At 41.4% G+C, this 18,976-nt stretch overlaps 1 protein-coding gene across 3 annotated transcripts in view; it reads left to right on the top strand.

The window, feature by feature from the left end:
• The window catches only part of OSBPL2 (oxysterol binding protein like 2), a 34,704-nt gene that overhangs the window by 14,215 nt on the left and 1,513 nt on the right, over positions 1-18,976 (top strand). For all 3 annotated transcript variants that reach the window (XM_061361592.1, XM_061361593.1, XM_061361594.1), the window contains 11 exons: positions 5,430-5,577; positions 5,823-5,898; positions 7,588-7,722; positions 8,751-8,848; positions 9,872-10,054; positions 12,493-12,600; positions 13,641-13,730; positions 14,381-14,504; positions 16,372-16,500; positions 17,265-17,388; positions 18,024-18,114. In XM_061361592.1, coding sequence (XP_061217576.1) covers positions 5,430-5,577; positions 5,823-5,898; positions 7,588-7,722; positions 8,751-8,848; positions 9,872-10,054; positions 12,493-12,600; positions 13,641-13,730; positions 14,381-14,504; positions 16,372-16,500; positions 17,265-17,388; positions 18,024-18,114 — 1,306 coding nt within the window. The remainder of the gene's footprint in view (positions 1-5,429; positions 5,578-5,822; positions 5,899-7,587; positions 7,723-8,750; positions 8,849-9,871; positions 10,055-12,492; positions 12,601-13,640; positions 13,731-14,380; positions 14,505-16,371; positions 16,501-17,264; positions 17,389-18,023; positions 18,115-18,976) is intronic.

Raw genomic sequence — 18,976 nt, 5'->3', positions numbered from 1 at the left:
AGTACAAAGAGTATAATGGGAAGCATGAAAGCTAAAGGAATGGAAGTAGCATGGAAGATACAAGTGGTAAGGTAGACTTAGACATGGTCGGTTGGAGATTCATATGACAAGGAGTAAACAGAGGAGGCTGGGTGAAGCAGCGTGACTGACAGTGGGCTGGATAGGACTTGTCACAAGTATGTCACAGAGCAGATAAGGATGTTTGCATTGCATTCATGCTGGGAGTCATGGGGGCTGCTGCTCCTAATCCAGCTGTGAAATCAAGTCATTGTACTGTACAAATCTTGAACACAGCGTATTGTTCCTGTATGTCTTAATAATGTTTCAGTTCTGAGAGCTCAGGACCACAGCCATAAATGTACTAGACCTTTTTCCCACTGAAAAAGGTGAACAGAAACGTGGCTCTGAGGTCTGTGTGTATAGCTTTGATGTTGATGCATTCCTTTGTCTCTTGCTGCAGAAATACACAGCACTTGGTGCTTGAATCATCTGCATTTGAACACTCTGGTTTTGTCATCTTTCCTCCTCTTTTTCCCTGTCCTTGACCTCAGAAGGTTGATTCTCCCTGCAGCTGCTCCAGGTGGTAATGACTTCTGAGCTATTGTGTGTGAGCTGTTCTTGTACTTGGCAATCTTGGCTGGCTCTGCTCAAAAGTGGATGCTGTACATCAGTTCTGTGAGCGCTCCTTGTCCTGTCCTAATCTCATTCTTCCACAGGGAGGAGTGTGATGGCAGGAGAGAATTTTCTAAGCATAAGAATACCTGTTGTCTCTATAGGCAGAGACACAGCCTATGCACAGCCCTCTTCTGAGGAGTTGGGTCTGCAGTAGCCACTACAGGAACTAAATGAGCTTGAACTTTTTTCCTTTATATATGTTGCCCTGGAGTGTGTCCCACAGGTTTAAGAGGAACCCTAAGTTTGGAATAGGTGGTTTCAGATTCTGTCTCCCTCAGGACTGGCTTTAAAGACAGGTGCTCAATCTCTTTCCCCATCTGGATGCTTTAGAAGCTGAAGACAGTTTGAAGGATTACTTGCACAAACCTAGTGAAGTCGAGGCCTAGTTCTTTGTAGCTGTGTCTTGTCCAAATAATATAAATGTGATGTGAACATTAAGAACAACTGTAAGAAGGTCTTTCTGCATTTATGTTCCTGAAGTGCTGATGCCCGTAGCAACTCTTCGCTCCTGTTAGCACCATGGGCTGTGTGTCTTTCACACAGTGCTTTGCTGAGATTTTTAGGATCTAATGGATCCTCCTTCCTTGAGGAAGCCACAGCTTTCCTGTAGTTATTAACTGATGGCATGCACTTCTAGAAGATGAATCTATCCTAAGGAGACCCCTGGGTTTTGTTGTGGTGGATTTTATCTCTTTGCCTGCAAGTTTCCTGCTTCTGACACTGTCCCCATCACATCCAGAAGACATGCTCATGTGATGGAATTACATGCTGTGTGGCTGGGAATCATCCTCCTGGCACATGGTTTGGCCCTGACTAGGTGATGACTACACTTCTAACACAGTCCATCCTGCACATTTACATGGGTGATGAATTGAGTTAGTGACTGGTAAAGAGCTTCCATGGAGAGAAGTTTCTTTGCAGAGGTTATTAACATTGCTCATTAGTTGGACACTTGACATCCTTATTTCATGAATGAGTACTCCCCTTGGGAATCCCTTGGGAATTACCTGTGGTGTCAGTTAATTCTGCGCTTTCTGAGATGCAGGAGGTAGCTTTCTCTGAGACTGGATCAGATGAAGGGGTTGATCCTTTGAATTTCATATTCCTTGACATTGCATTTGAGATGGGGAGCACACATCTTTGATCACTGCCTCCAGCCTGCGTCACCTTGGGTTCATTAATCTCATCACAGGCTTCTTAAAGACTGTGCCATCAGGTTCTGCTCTGTCAGAACTGTATCTTTTATTAGTTCTGTCAGATACCTGCTTGCCAAAGTGCTTTGTGGAAGGATTGCCACAGAACAGGAAAGTGCTTGGCCAGTTACCAGGGTAATTGATTTTGACAAACATGAATAGTTTAGTTTTGCTTTGGAAAGTATTGACCTGCATGTCCATGGAAATCATGGTGTGTGCCAGGTTCATGCAGCCTGGTGTATTGGTGAGGATGTTGTCCTGTTTCCTGTTGCTTGCCTGTTGTTCACTTTATTGCTTTCACCTGGGGAGGAGGAAGTGAGGTATCTGCTGCCAGATTTCTGTTTTCATAACGTCTGAATCAAACGGGATCAGTGGGTTCTGCCATAACCTTTAAGTGTTGTGGCTCTGTGAAAGGCCAGGATGCCACATCCGTGTGTTGTGAATATGGACTTGTTTGGGAAAGCGAAGGGTGGTAATTTCTGGCAAAGAAATTTGCCTCTTGCTTCACTGACTACCTGCACTTCAGTGGATTTATCCCTACTGCTTATATCCTTTTTCGGTCTGGAGGTTCTCAGTGCTGTTCTCAGTGCTGGGCTGTTTTGATTCCTGGCTGAGTGACAGAGCTTAATTAGCCTTTAAGGAAGTTGCTGACTGTATGAAAGGGGAGGTCTTGTGTCTCTGTACATGACTCATAGGACCGGGTGCTGCTCATCTCCCTCCTAGGCTGGTGCAAAGCGTAGTCTGTGGGGACTTGTTTCACTTGCAGGATGTGGAAGAAGAAGAAGGCCAAGAGAACTAGAGTTACTGGCAAGTCACTTTTCTTTAAGCTCTTGCAATAGATTAATGTGGGCACCCAATTTAAGTGTTTTGACTGTGAAAATTTAAGACTTAAAAGTAGCCCTTAACAGATATAGTTGGGTCTTTTGATTAAGCTAATTTATGACATCTTATTTCTGTGTGTGGTCTCCTATCCCCCTTCCAAATCCCCACTTTTATCCTCATTCCCAGTGGCTTTCTGCCACTGTCCTGTAAGTAAAACTTACCTACTCGATTTTGCAAGTTCAAGGCTTTAATGGCAGTTGGAGGAAGGTTCTTTCTGTAACTTAGAAAAACTACAACAAATCATGTCAGTCAACTGTTTGTATTCCAGATGAGTACTTTGTGAAGTACATTCTCTGGATGGTTCTTCACTATAATACTTAGAGCTATACAGAACTGTAATATGTAGAACTTCATTGAGAAACACCTTTGAAAACTTTCTCAATGGGCTTGTAGTAGACAAGCCAGCTGATACTGAAGGTTGAAAGTATAGTTGGAAATCTAGTGATTATCTGTGTTTGTACTGTAGTGATGGTTTTGGGTTGGTTGGTTGTGGGTTTTGGGGGGGTTTAAAGTAACCAGGTGGAGGTGCACTCTAATAAAGCAGACTTTATACTTCTGCTGTATCTTATTTTCTGGAGTAGGGATTAATTGTTGTTGTTTGTGTGTGAGACACTTGTTTGAACTGACATTTATTTACCAATCCTTGTCCATAAATAATACATATGCCTGAATCTAAATTCCCCATTGTGCTGAATAGGAACAGGGCAAAACAATTCTGAATCATGGAGAAACAGAAAGACTTGTGTGGATAAAAACCAATGAGCATTTGATGGGATTTGCAAGGTTTCAGGTACAATGTAATTCCAGTAACATTTTTCATAACTATTCCCTTATGAACCATTTGACTATTCCTGCTGTGAAGGTTTACATTTACATTTAGGTGTGTTTATCTTATTGAAGTGCCTATTAAATGTGATGTTGTTTCTCATGTTGGGTGCACTTACCAGCTTTCTGGGGGAGGGTAAGTGTACCAGAAAGCTTATCTGGTTTTCCAGCTTCATCAGACAAACGACTAAAAGCTATTTTGCCCAACAGTACTTGGCTTTTCCATCTCCTTATACTGAAACAGGTTCCCAAACAAGTTAACATGTGTTTAGAAATGCTATTTTAAAATCAGAAATATTTTGCTGTGGATTGACTGAAGCTAGACTTCACTTTAATGACCTGAATAATATACGTATATATATATACACGTATATATGTGTATGTGTGTGTGTATATGACTGTCAGACTTTCCAATTAAGTACTAAGGCTGCTAAGGTGTGGTTATTGCTGTATAATTACATGCTTGTGACATCAAAATGTAGGAGGTGGTTTAACACATGACATCACCCATTACAGGTGCTGTTTACCAAATAAGATCCTATCGTACTTCCTTGTGCAGTTTTGAATGTTACTGTCATGGTCTTTATCCCTGAATGGAAGGAATACAAAAATGAGTATTCCTTAAAGAATTGTATGCCAGAAAATACTTGTTTTCAGGTTGCTTTTGGACTCTGGCTGTTAAATTGGAAGCTGGAAACTGAAATCATCTTGAGGTTCCTGATGAAGAACTGACCCGTGTGGCACTCAGAAAGGATTTCATGCTCTTTGAGTAATTTTCAACAAAGATATTCCTTTACTACAGTGATTGATGAGCAGTGCTTTCCATTGTGATGCTGTAACAGTTGTGAAGGAGGCTTATATTAATGTGTCATTTTAGGGTGCTCTGTGTTGGTGCTGCAACTGATCCTTATTTGTTGTTAGCAGTTGATTCTGCAGTCAGTTTCATCCAACTAGTGCTTAGGGCTGCTTGATGACAGAGGTTTGTGTTCTCTAGGTTCCCATTGGTTTAACTTTCTTTTATTAAAGCTGTTCAAAGCATTTTGTTATGGGGGGTGCTGGCGTTTACTTACAACAATGTTCCAGTAGCTGTCTACCCAAGTGGATGGAACTGGGTGATAGGAAATGGAGCCACCTACTCTAGGTCATGCTTTCAGTTGCTTGTAGGGCTCAGGGAATAATGACACCTGGTGTCCACAGGTTCTTGCTGTAACCATTAGGGAAGTATTACATAGTTTGCACACGTGGATGGCAAAAAGAAGTTGGAATCACAGAATGGTTTAGGTTGGAAGGGAGCTACGATCATCTAGTTCCAGCCCCTGCCATAGGCAGGGACACCTTTCACTAGCCCAGTTTGCTCAATAGGTTGCATTAGATAGCCTACCTTTCTTTTGCTCTGGTAGTATGCATGTTTGCTGCTGGATCTTGAAATTGCCCTTTTCTCTTTTACTTGCTCCTTGCCTGTTTGCAGTGTAAGAAGGTGAATTTAAGTGGTTTTAAGTTCTTTGAGAAAAGCTTCATAACTGAGCAAAATTATTGTAATCACAGCGCAGCTCTGGAGACAATGCAATGAATCTGATTAGGGCCCACTGAAGAACCTGTGAGCTTCTAAATTGGTTTTATATTCAGCAGTGTGAAAAAGGAGTTGAGAATGCTCGATTCTAATGCAGTACTTGGCTCTAAATACTCTTTGGACATGAGGTCACTTAACAAAGTGTTTTTATGCTGATATTCTTTAAAATTAAATAACCTGATGTAAGTGTACTTATGCTGTGAAAGCTATAAAATGTGAGTGGCACTCTGGGGCATAATAAGGTTCCTAATGAATGCAACAGATTTCTTATGGCTTTTATGCAGGCTTTGATTCCGACAATTCTTCAGGAGACTTTTCAGAAGCAAATCATAAAGTTGCAGAAATGCTTGATCTAGAGCCACACCAAAGCGATAGGACTGGGAAGCACAACGGAGAGACAGAGATCCAGGAAAATGGAATTAAGAGACACAGGTAAACACATACTACTACACAGTGAATGAGAACTGAGTAAGTGCTGGCTCATTGTCTTTTGGGGCATTACTGTTCTCATTGGAAGAGCTTAATTCTCTGCATCTGGAAAGACATTCTGTTGTCTGCTTCTTAAGTCAACTGTAGGTTAATGGTTTGCTTCTTTCATAAAGTACTTCAATACCTGCAACTGAAAGTGACTTGTTGGATAAGGGGCTGATAGTGACAATTGATTTTTCCACTTACAGGACGTCGTTACCTGCCCCAATGTTTTCTAGGAATGATTTTAGTGTGTGGAGCATACTAAAAAAATGCATTGGACTGGTAAGTGAGCTTGGATGAAGCATGCTGAGGTCAGGGCTCCTCACTTCAGCTGCTCATTTTATTGCTGAAACCTTAAGAACAGTATGTGGTACGTTTTGCATTTTGTCCTGTAGGGAGCATCATCTTAAACTGCAACTCTGAATTTACTAACTCTCTACCATTTGCTAACAGTACTATTTCCTTACCTTCTTTAGCAGTTAGACCATGTGGATTGGTACATTTGTAATGCTGTCCTATAAGAACTGGACTAAAGCCATTACAAATATAGTCCAGTGTGCTTTGATTAACACAGTGCTTTTTTCTGCCTTTTTTTATTCTTTACGTAGCAAAATGTGATTTCAGGGCTTTATTTTGGTGTGATGGGGAGGTTTGGTTTGGTGTTTTACTTTTTTCTTCCCCTCCATAATTTAAGCAGTTTGTGCCAAAAAAAAAAATTGCTTTAATTTGATGGAAAGGATAGAAAAGTTTGGGATCTGTTAGAGATTTCTTATGGAACCCACTGTAGGCTTGGAGTGTTAATGGTGTGATGTAATGGGGTCACAAGATTTGGTCTTGGACTCCCGGACACAGACGTTTACATTGCTCTGTGTTGTTAAAGGACCCTGATGCTTGCATTGTTATTGGTCATCACCTCTGTTTTCTTTTAATCCTTTAGGAATTCAGTTACAGTGTTATTAGGAATGAAAGGGATGTTCTACACTGGAGGGCTGTGCTGCCATAGCTGCTCTTTAGAAGCGTTATCCTTACTTTTATCTCTAGCCTAGGTCCGCCAGTACAATCCTTTGTGAATGCAGCAGACAAGTGGGTAGCCCTTCTGTTAGCTTACCTTATGTCACCTAGGAAATACATCTGTACTGTCAAAACATCCTTTTGTTAGGATGAGTGACCTATCCACTAGAAAGCTTTGCTTGGACCAAATCAATTGAAGTGAGTTGAGTGTAATGCTTTTCTCCTTAACTACCTGTGAGACTGAGGAAAATGTATGAAGTTCATCTGGTGGCATTCTCCTTTCTGCTAAGTTTTAATCACTTCCGTGATTCTTTAGTGCTCAGTATGAGTGCAGCCTTTTAATTAAAGAACAAAATTTGCTTGGATATAGTAAAAGAACTTGGAGAACTGGAAATCTCTGTGCGAGGTTCATGTCTGTCTTGTATCCACATGCGAAATGAGAAACGTTCTAATGCAAATAACAGGTTGCTGAAATAAAGCCACTAAAATTTGTTAGTGCAATTCAAATGCTATTCTTTATGTAACTGTTCCTTTCAAAAATTAATTTGTGGTTCCTGCAGCAAAATAGTTAGATTTTATGCAAATAGGTATGTGAGGATTTCAAAGGAATGCGTGGTACTTAAGTATCAGTAATGAGCTAGCTGCACATTAGTGCTGCTATCTATGGAAGTCCTAACAACTTCTGTTTCATATGGAACCACAGAATAGAAAGTAGCATTTTTCTTGAGTTTTCTAGGTTTGCTGCATCCATTTTGCTTGTTCTTTCAGATGATGGTGGGGTTCTGCAGCACTTCTAGCCCCTTCCAGCTGTAGCACTTAGAGGTCTGCTATAGACTTGCCAAATGGCTTTTGAAGCATGCTATAAATAAATGAATCCACAACTTACTTTCACAGTTCTTGTTGTCAGTTGTTAACTTTAGTGTTGTGTCTAAGGAATTAACTTGTCCTTTTGTTACATAGGAGCTATCTAAAATTACAATGCCCATTGTTTTCAACGAGCCATTGAGTTTCCTTCAACGGATAACAGAATATATGGAACATATATACCTCATAAATAAGGCTTGTAGTCATGCAGACCCCCTGGAAAGAATGCAGGTAAGTAACAGCTACCACCTTCTGCTTAGTTGAGAGGAAGATTTTCTCTCCCAGAGTCTTCTAAGACATTTTCTCACTTGAGGAAGTACTTTATTCTTTGGGGCTATCATAAGAATGCCCATTTTGTCTTTCTAGACAAGTTTCTTGTTTCACGGTGGCTGTATCAGATACCTGTGGCACTTTCACACTTGATGCTGCTCACAGAGTTTGAGGCAGAAGTCTAATGCAGGAGATGGCACAACTGATGATGTCCAAGGATTTCAACCTTTTCAGGACTTCTTTTCACTGGGACTTTGGGATTTTATGTGTTGTGAAGATGAAATCTTGGCTTTAAGTCACCCTAAATTGACTTGTTTGGTAGCTCCATGGTTTTTAAGTTACTGAATAAAAAACTGCTGTGACTGAGACAAGCTTTGCCACTCTTTCCTCCAAAACTGATGGTTGTTGGGAGTATAGTACTTGGCTGGTCTCGCAACAGGGAAATGAATGTGGTAAAGCCAGGCCTATGTACCTTAGGTTATAGTGGTGTTGCTCATAGCTCTGCTTAAACTGAAGCTGGAATGTACATATTGTACTCTGTGTAGCACATACTACAGCTTTTCAGCAAGCAGGAGCTTCCAAGTGTCTTATGTACTTGCTGGTATGGTTCAAGAAATCTCATCTGTGTTAGAAATAATGCTTGTCTGACACTAGAAAAGCTCTGTTCTCTGTGAGCTGAATGTGCAGAACAGTCAAAAAAGGAGAAAAGTAGATTTAAGAAAACAGCCTGCCCTCTTTGAGGTAGTTGGAGGAGCACGGGACAGAGTGAAATGTGACAAAAGTACAGCAAATAATTCCTTTTGGAAATGAGATTCTTGTTAACTGCTCACTTCTGTATCTCATGTGGCTTACAAATATTTTGGCCTGAAGCAATACACAGCATTTCCTTTTTGGAAGAATAATGAAATATCATAATGTGCAACAAATACATTAAACTTAGAGTTTTAATATTCTGTTCTCCTAACTGTGTGTTCTTAATTTGCTTCCAGGCTGTAGCTGCCTTTGCAGTTTCTGCTGTAGCTTCTCAGTGGGAGAGAACTGGCAAACCATTTAACCCGCTGTTAGGAGAAACCTATGAATTAACCAGGTAATAATTACTTCAAATAAGGAGCTGGGGCTATTTGTGTGTTTGTAGCAGACTCTCATGCTGGTTTGGTTGTTTATTCGGTGAAATACATAAAAATCTACTGAAATATATGCTGAGTGGATCTAAAACTCTTTTTTGCCCTCAGGCTACCTCAGAATCTTTGAGAAGTTGTTATTCAAGTTGGTAATTTTATTTCTAGGTTTAGGCAGAGTATCTGAAGGGGGGCTATAGGGATGCTGGGGAGGGACTCTTCACTAGGGACTGTAGTGATAGGACAAGGGGTAATGGGTTAAAACTTAAACAGGGGAAGTTTATATTGGATATAAGGAAGAAGTTCTTTACTGTGAGGGTGCTGAGGCACTGGAATGGGTTGCCCAGGGACGTTGTGAATGCTCCATCCCTGGTGGTGTTCAAGGCCAGGCAGGAGAGAGCCTTGGGTAACATGGTTCAGTGTGAGGTGTCCCTGCCCATGGCACAGGGTTTGGAACTGGATGATCTTAAGGTCCTTTCCAACCTGAACTATTCTAGGATTCTGTGATAAAAAGTGGTCCTTGTTCTTCTACCAAAGATATTTCCTGACCAGACACTCTTAATTTAAATAGGGTTTGCTGATGATGTTGGATGGATCACATCAGAGTAACTCTGAAGGGCCTCCAGCTTGCTTAAATGAATGAGTGATGTGTCTGCAGCAGAGAAAAGGATTTTCAGGCAGACCTGTTGCTGCTGCCCAAAATGTTCCTGTATTTCCATGAGTTACTTCAGTGAAACATCTTCAGATGCATTTGTGGGTAGCAAGTTGTTCAGGTGTTTGAATGTGGGTGGGTTTGGGGTATAAAGAGAAAGCATTCAGAGTACTGATTCTTTCACTGCATTAATTGTAAATGTGTCATAGGACTAGAAAAGTCTCACTTCAGCTTCATCTAAAAATCCTTCACATTTTTAAAGCACTGAGTAACTCTTTTCTCTTGTAACATTAAAAAACCTACTTACTGTTTAATGCTCTTTTTTTGTTGTTGTTTCTAGGGAGGATTTAGGGTTTAGGTTTATATCTGAACAAGTCAGCCACCACCCGCCTATTAGTGCATTTTATTCTGAAGGCCTCAATAAGGATTTCGTTTTTCATGGATCAATCTATCCCAAACTAAAGTTCTGGGGAAAGAGTATAGAAGCAGAGCCCCGGGGAACAATTACTTTGGAGCTTCTGAAGTGAGTATGAGAAGTAAATACCTTTATGTTGATCTCCTTAACATTAACTTGAACATACTGCGTTTTCATAGGTGGTGATCTTGCTGAAGAGGTTATAAGACTTTCTTACAAGTTAATTTTAACTGCTTAATTTCAGGGCTTTGCTTGTTTTAAGTTACGGCACACTTGTGTAGTTGGAGCAATGCGACCCAGTTTTCCCATTGTGAAACATAGTAATTCTTAAGAATGGAATGCTACTGAAAGCCAGTGCTGTGAAGGCATGTCAAATTTAGAGAGATAAAATTCTATTACTGGGCTGTTCAAGCTTGTCTTGCTTACATATTGTTGTTGGCTTTGTGTGGAAGGAACTGCATCTTCAGAATAGCTGTTCCATGTGGGAAGGGAAGGTGAGGAACCTGTTAGAATTGCCTTGTCACTTGTTTAAAACTCCCTGTGTATGATCACCTTCCCATTAAGATCAAGAATGCCTTTCCAGATTGCTCTGTCTGTAATAGTAGATGCCTCTCAGAAACTACCTGAGTCTGTGTAAGTTAGTTTGTGTCCTGGTGGCACAATGATTCTTGGCCTTTCCCAGGTAGGACACAAGGAGACACAAGGTAATAGCTGCAGAAAAATTACTCTGCAGTTGAACCCTGAAAGATGCTTTCCTAAAAGCTTTCCCAAAAGGTTGTTTGAAATGTTGTCTTAGGAAGTTTCTATGCATTTGGTTTCAGTAAGGAGTCAACTTGTCTGCTGTATCAAGTGTTGACTTTGCCTGTAGTTTCCTTTGAAGGTACAGTTTAATTCTCAAGCTGCTGGCATCGAATCTTCCAAAGCTTATAAAAGTATGAACTGCTCTTGGATGTAAATGGTAATGAAAATAAAATAAATTTCTTCTGAATGTAAAAGGAACTATGAATGTTAGTGTGGATGTGACAAAAATGAAGTCTGTTGCTTGAGAGAGAAGCCTTTATTAGAAGACTTTTAAAGTCCCATTCAGCCTAATCAAATTACAGGGCACAGATTTAAACTGGAATATAAACCATTAAAGCATTTACTTTAAATAATTGCTTCAAGTTAGCAGCAGAAGTAGAAATCAAATTTTGATCCTCTCAGTGTTGTGATTCATCCCGTTCTGTTGGGGTGAGGAGTCTGAAAACTGCTCAGGGCTTGTGCGGACAAGTAACTGCTCAGGAAGCAAAATTGCAAGTCAGTGTAAAGCACTGCATTTAGGTTAACCATGACTGTTAGCAAAACACATGTTAGAAAACACACTTGTTCCTCACTTCTCCAGCACAAAGAAGTGTTTCAGTTTATCAGCACTGTCCATGAGTGTTTTGTGGTTTGTTTTACACTGTGCAGCTTTGGGTGTCAAGTAGTTCATGAATGAAGCTGTGTGCTAAGGCTGGTGGGATGAATTTGGGGGGGTTCTGGAATTTTTCCCCTACTTGATGAGTAGTCATTGTCCTAAAGTATGCTTGAAGAAAAGTTGCTGTGGAAAACAGTCAGGCTTCAATGATCTGTTTTTCTTCTTTGCTAGAAAATGATAGACTGGGTATAAACATGAAATAGGAGTGTTCTCTCCATACTAAGACAGTGTACTAACAGAAACAAAGTGGGAAATCCTTCAGTTCTAACGCTTCTCTTTCTTCTCAGTAAATCTTTGGGAAAAGGATAGAATTGAGTAATGAATGGGGTTTTTAAATGTCATGTTTTCGAAGCTTGAGTATAGTGCTACTGATTCCTACTGGTGTTAAACGATAACCAAACCCCCCCCCAAACTAGTGGGGTATCTGTATGCAGTTTACTGACTCCTGTCACACTCTTCAGGTTCAAAAGCCTTTTAGCACTCAGTGTTTGTAGAATGATTCAAGTGCCTTCTTCTGAGCAGCCCTTGAGGAGGAGTGTCTGCCTTTGTCAGAACTGTTAGTGACTAACTTCTCTGCTGGAAGACTCAGCTATTCGTGTTCAGTGCCTCTTTATCACAAAAAGGCACTCTAGATAATGACAGAGGTTTACAAGAAAGAGGTTTTGGAAGAAGCTTTGCAGTGCTGCAGCAGTAGTTGAAGAGAAGACACTATTAGGAGCTAGTCTGTAAGCTGGTTCTCCTATGAGTGTTATGTTTTATCACATACAGCTTTGAAAGTGTAAATGAAAAAGATGAATTATTAAAGGTGTTTATGTTGGGCTGGAATCTGTAATGAAAAGCACAGCAACTTACTATTTCAACTGTGAGAGGGAAGAAAAATAAGGGGATTTCACTGTATTAACTTGCACTAATGTTTAGATACACACATTGTTGGCTCATAAAGAAAAGTCTGTTTCTTTTCTGTTATGAATTCAACTGCTGGCTGGTCACAGGAGTGCTAAATATTCTGCCCTGCCATGAACAGAATTGAGACCGTGTTTACATTCCAGCTCAAGCACAAGCAAATTATTTATTTCTGTTTTCTTTACAGACATAATGAAGCTTACACATGGACGAACCCAACCTGTTGTGTACATAATGTAATTATTGGTAAACTGTGGTTAGAACAATACGGAACAGTGGAGATTGTAAATCACAGGTAATGCTGATCATGAAGCTGAGGGCTGGCTTGTAAGAGGAGCAGCCATGCAACAGTCCCTACAAGGCAGATAGTTCTGCCTCCCCCCCAACTTCTGATATGCAGTCTATTCCTTGGGCTGGACTTAGTATCATAAAAATACTAATGAAAAGGCATAAGGCTTGATGGCTTATGGGATGCAAAGATGTGTATTTGTCAGTTCCCCATTCAAATTCATCCCTGTTGACAGAGAACAGGGATTAAATGTAAACTCCAGAACCATTAAATAATTGTCAGAGGCTTGCAGTGAACCTCCATCATATTGGCTGTGATTGGGTTTTGAAACTCTCTTTAGTTTTGATAATAGAGAATGTCTTGAATGAAGGGTACAGCACAGAAAAATGGCTGCAGAGTAGGGTAATGTGAACTTGGAGCTTATCAGTTGCTGCCAACTGCCTCTCTAAAAGCTTTTTACCTTCTATAAATGACTCCTGTAATGATGAGGGAGAGAATTCTGTGAAAACTGGTATTTCTACGCATGTTTTTCTGTCACTGAATGGAGCTTTAATCCAGCAGGGCTGCTGTTCTGATATTTCTCATAGTATCAAATCTACAATCCTGTCTCCTCTATTTGCACAAAACCCCCATGATGGTGTGTTTGTGCTTGACATAGAAACTTAGCTTGATACCTCACTGGGAGAGATTATTTACACATGTGTACCTCGCAATGCAAAGAAGATGCTGAACTAGAATGCTAGTTTATGCTTGTAGACTGTTCAGAAGTTTTGAGATGCAATTTAGAGGTAACTTTTGAATGCACTTCACTGGATTTTCCTGTATAGGTGATTTGTAAAAGCAGTTCCTCATTGCAGTTAGCTGTAAATAGGTGCTAATAGTGTGAGTTACGTAGTATGCAAGGCTGCATTCCATTTTATTCCTAGTACTATAACTACCCCCAGCTAACTACAGCTATATGAAAAAGGCTAAATAAGGTAAAAAAGTGAACTTGCCAGTGTGTTTAGGGACTTGCTGCTTTAAGCATGTTCTTGTTTCCTTTGCAGCACTGGAGATAAATGTGTCCTTAATTTTAAACCATGTGGACTGTTTGGGAAAGAGCTTCACAGAGTAGAGGGACACATTCAGGACAAAAAGTAAGTGATAAAAGCTGTTTGGCTTCTCTCTTTCTGAGCACTGGGGCGTTTCTTTCGCTGGCACAGTGACCACAGCTGATGTGGCTGCAGTTATTGGCACATGGCAATGCAGGTTGTAACCCGCTTCTGCTCTGTGTCAGTATTGAACCCCCTTGGTTTTAGGATGATAATTTTAAGAATTATTAGAAAAAAGTCTCCAATGCAGTGTTTGAAAATAAAGCTCTCCAGGGAAAGCGCAGAGTGCTCCCAACTGATCTCACTGTTGTACAGTCACAATTCCAGCAGTCAGCTTAAAATAACAACAGTGTGGTTATTGGAAACTTTTAATCAAACCCAAACCTGCTTTTTGACCCCGAGTCTCTCTATTGTAAACTACTGGCTTTATTGCATCCACCCTCATTTGACAGCGTCAACAGCATGTGACTGAGTCATGAGGATGTGTTCTGCACAACCGAATGCCAGAAAGACTGGAATGAAGCTGAAACCTTTTCTTTGCGTTGTCAAGTATCTGGCTTCTAAGACACCTGCAAATAAAAGTAAAATACAACAAAGTAGGAAGCTGTGTATTGAATATAGAACAGAATCTGTATGACTTGGCTTAGAAGGCTCTGTAAAGAAAGAAAACTCAATATCCCTTGCTTTCTCTGCAGCAGAAAGAAGCTGTGTGTGATCTACGGCAAGTGGACAGAATGCCTGTGGTGCACTGACCCCACGACGTATGAGACATACAAAAAGAATGAGAAGAGAGGTGGTGAGCAGAAGAAACCGAAGCCGGTAAGGTCCAGGGTTCTTCGGGGAGAAAAGATACTGAAATAGGAGAAATGAGAGGAAAACATCTTCTGTACAGAAATGGGTGTTGGTGAATGGAGGGTTAAACCAGTCTGTCTTTAGGTAGGGGTTGGATGTGAGCAGTGCTAGTCCTGTGAGAAAGCTTTGGACTTTGAACTTGTGTAGACTTCAGTGTGAGCTGCTGGTGTTGAAGAGAGCTCATAGGATGATGGTGTTTGATAGAAGTCTGTCAAAGGAAGTTATCAATTATCAGCCCCAAGCTGATGTTGGCCACTCCTTGTATGAGGAAAGTGGCTCTGCTGCCGGCTCCAGATGTAAGAACACTAGGATTTGATGTTAAAAGTAATTACAGGTTTAAGTCAGTTACGGGTTTGGGTGATGCAGCCCTTCAGAATATATGATGTAGACAGCCAAGACAACAGGGGGGTCTGGAAGCATGTGGGGTTTTTTCATCACATGTGAGTAGTGCTGGGTGAGTTACCACCAAAGCCTCAGTGTTACATGGTGCAGCAGAAGACTTTTGGGTTTCCTGATGTCAGCAAGGCCTTGCAGACCCTAGTTGTTCATTGAAAATGATAAACTAAACAAAATCTAATCCCTCTTAACATTAAGAGGCTTAAGCTTGTATTAAAAAGCCTTCACATGAGAAGAATCCAGAGGCCTTGCTTTTGGCTCTGGATTCCATCGTGGTACAGCCTTGTATTTTGACTTTTTTCTTTATATAATAAGGTTCTGTTCATCTTACAAAAATCAACTCTTTCTTTCCTTCCTTCCTTCCTGTTGGATCTATATTTAGTTGGGGAACTCTTTTAACAGTAAACCAGATGTTGACATGGAGAGTAGCCTAAAAGAGTCTTTTTAAATAATGACTACTCAAACCCAATGACTGAAAATTAGTCTCTTAACCATATGGAGCTGTTTTCTAGTGTATAAACCAGGCCCTGCTTAATTTAATAGGGTGTTCTTGAATAAAATAAATGGGTTGTGTCAGAGGGGGCAGAAAGAAAGTAGAAAGCAGGGTGGGTGGGTGGGAGTGAGGGGAGGGAGGAAAACTGTGACACTGTCGCTCTAGGATGTTATTGCCTTAAACTTCTCTTCTGGTGGTTGTGGTTTTAAATGGTTTCCTATGGTGGAATCCTCTGAAATGCCACAGTGTAGCTGTGTCCTACCACAGGCAGAGTCTCTCAGATCCTAAGGGCAGCCTCTTGCAGAATACTGAGTTTGATTTTAGATATGCCTTAGAGCAGTGCATCTGGTAACAAAGGCACATTGAAGGAAGCATATTGTATTTATAAACTTAAGTGCGCAGTCTTTGGAGTGAGAAAAATGGCAGTGATGATAGTTACCAGAATCTAGATCATAGGAAATCAGTCTGAAACAAGGGCAGACCTGGTTTTAATTGCACATCCACATCTTCTGCAAATGAGGAAGCAGTAGCCACAAGCAGGCGCATCCTATTTGTCAGTTTAGGCCATTATGGGAACTGGTTTAAGCTGCAGTCTTGGCTTACTTCAGCCTGAAGGAGTAATAACCATGTTGGGTGAAATTAAGGCTGGCATGGAATAGAATGGAAGTCACAGAAAAGGCTTCTGAAAGACATTAGTTTACTACTGTAAACAGGCATTGAAGTTGGTGGGAGACTAATCAGAGACACCAGGAGCAAGACATTACAATAAGAATGAGAGGATCAGTATACACAGTGAGGAAAAGCAAGCAGGAGGGGTGAAGCAGAAGTACAGGAGAGTGTTTAGTATCTCAGACTAGAACAGATTCTTCAGCAGTCACTGCAGAGCTCTAGATGAAACTGTCCAATTTCCTTTTGTTCCCCTGCCAAATGCTATCTCTGTTCCAGAGTGAAGATGTTATTAAATCTGAAAATGATGAGGCTGATGATATGCCAGAGGTTCAAGACACGGTGCAGTTCATACCAGGCAGTAAATTACTTTGGAGAATAAATTGCAGGCCACCAAACTCCTCGCAGGTAACCTTTTCAATCAGTCTGTGCGTCGCTATCGCTCCTGATTTATCCAAGGGAACATGAGAGATGTTGAAGGGAGATCTTGTTGAAGTGTCTGACCTTCGGATGCACATTGACAGGCTCTGGCAGTTCTTGCTACAGCTGAAAAATTACACTACAGTAAGCTCTGTGCTTTGTTCCTGTGCTCAGAGCATCACTGCTGTGTCAAAGGTGGTAGCAGGAACGCATGCTGTGACTGCAGCTGCTTCAGCGTGGGCCTGGTGGCGTGGGTGAACGTGTGAGAGATCTTTGCACTTAGGGTGCCTAAAATAGGGAAACACATTCCCTCTGCTGACCCTGCTGTTAAAAGACAGGCTTCCAAAATGCAGTCACTGGGCAGCTGGGTATTAACTTCAATAGTTTCAACAAGAGGCTGTGGTCCTTTAGGTGCGGATGGGTTTTTGGTTTGGGTTTTTTTGTGTGTTGGTTGTTGTTCTGTATAAAAATCATGCTGTTATGTGTCAGATAGGAAGGAAATCTGTGTTAATCCTCTGAATCAAAGCGCTTAAAAAATCAAAGCTGTGATTTCCATCCCTTCTTTTGCCTTTCCTTGTCCCTCCCCTCCAAGTGCAGTTTTGTACGAGCGTAACCTTGATTCCAGGGCAGTCAGTGCAGGAAGCTTTGACTCAGCAATTGCTCTTGGAAGCTCCATTGTATCTGTTCAGTAGAGGGAACCCAGTGGCTCTTTGCTGAAGTAACTTGTGCGTTACCTTTGCTTTGCTTTTCAGATGTACAATTTCACCAGTTTTGCTGTGAGCCTCAATGAGCTGGAGAAGGGCATGGAGGCGATCTTAGCTCCCACTGACTGCCGGCTACGTCCAGATATCAGAAACATGGAAAATGGGAACATGGGTACGTGTTTGCTACAGGAGATGCTTTCACATTAGTAAGTCTTGAGGGGGATGGCTGGTGGGAAGCTCCTGATACAAGTCTTCAGTTTCTCATTCCCAGAGCAGCCTGAACTCATTTTCACCCTGTGGTACTGAACATGCATCTGAACAATGTCTGTGTTCTCCCAGAAAATGTGTCCAGAGTGGATCCCAGGACTGCTGTCCTCTGTTAGGGTGTATTTGCATGTTTGCTAGCTTGGGGGAAACTGGCAGGCATGCTCTCTTGCTCTGGAGCTTGTCTGGAAAGACATGTGGTGAACAGACGTGCTCTGGTGTTTGTCACCAAAACCACATGGCCAAATAGTGAAAGAGTCACTCTCTATTATGCTTAATCTGAGTTCTTTCCTGCAGTGTTTCTGAGAGATAAACCACCCAAATGTCATTTTTGACACTGTGTTTGTAGTAGCAACTGTTCTCAAATGACAGTTGAGGGGTTTTGGTGCGTGAGATTGTTGTTGTTCAGTGAGATTTTGTGCAGCAAATGCTTTCTCTTGCTTACATGAGCTGTATTTCATTTCCCTGCAGTCTCTTCTGTGTTCTCTGCTTTTCCGTTTCTGTTTTGCAAAGTAACCAGTCTCTTCTTGACGTGTTTGTTAGATGTGGCTAGCAAAGAAAAGGAGAGACTAGAGGAGAAACAGCGAGCTGCTCGCAAGGAGCGCGCGAAGGATGAGGTGGAGTGGCACACACGGTAAGGGGAGGGAAGCTGGGCTTTTGTTTAATGCTTGGAATGGTTTGGTGCGCAGCTTGAAGGGTGTTGATTCAAGACAGTGTGTTTGATTTCCTGCATGGCAGCACTAATGTCACCTAAAGCAAATTTGCTGGGTCAACAACTCAGTGTAGCTGGAAGCCAAAATTGCTCATAACTTCTCCAGGACAAAGTTATCCAGTGGTAAATGCTGAAGCCTGTCTAATGAAGTGCTGTGGTAATGTTGGGTTTCTTTGGGTTTGTTTTCTACAACCTGCAGATGGCATATTTTCATTAGAATGAATAAAATGTGAAGTCTAATCTGTTCTTTAACCAAGTCCTGTCCAGCTTTTGGCAGCTCAGTAAGACACTGTGGCCCCCTGAGGTCTTTTATTTCACTCTTATGACTTCTTGCCTTGGATACTTCAGAAACTGCTTTTTCTATTGCATATTTGAGTGACTTCCCTGTCACAGAATGCATCAGGGATGTGTGATCTGGATCCTGCTCCTGCTGGTTCCTTTACACAGACACCAGTGCTCTGCAGTCAAGTGCATGCTCATGGCCAGTTCCTGCAGGTGCTTCCTTCAAAGGCAAGAACTTTGGGATGCTCCCATGATTTCCTGAAATTCCAGAGATGTTCTCTTCCCAAAGCCTGGAGGAGCAGCTACAGCCTAATTCCAGTTAATGCCTTTGAAAATCTCTTCCAGAAAACATAGCACTGTTTTCAGTCAACGTGGCTAAAAAGGGAGCATCTGTTCTTGCAGAGTACAGCTCCCCAGAACCAGGCTCCTTCCTGTTTGGGCAGGATTACAAAAAGGATCGTGGAAGGGAGTTGGCATTCCTTTAAAGTAAAATGAATCTATC

Source organism: Neopsephotus bourkii, unplaced genomic scaffold (genome assembly GCF_033783945.1).
Source record: "Neopsephotus bourkii isolate Nb327-2 ecotype Australia unplaced genomic scaffold, CSIRO-AGI_Nbou_v1 NB_1060, whole genome shotgun sequence".
In the NCBI taxonomy this organism is placed as follows: Eukaryota; Metazoa; Chordata; class Aves; order Psittaciformes; family Psittacidae; genus Neopsephotus; species Neopsephotus bourkii.
This window is presented reverse-complemented; position numbering and strand designations above follow the sequence as displayed.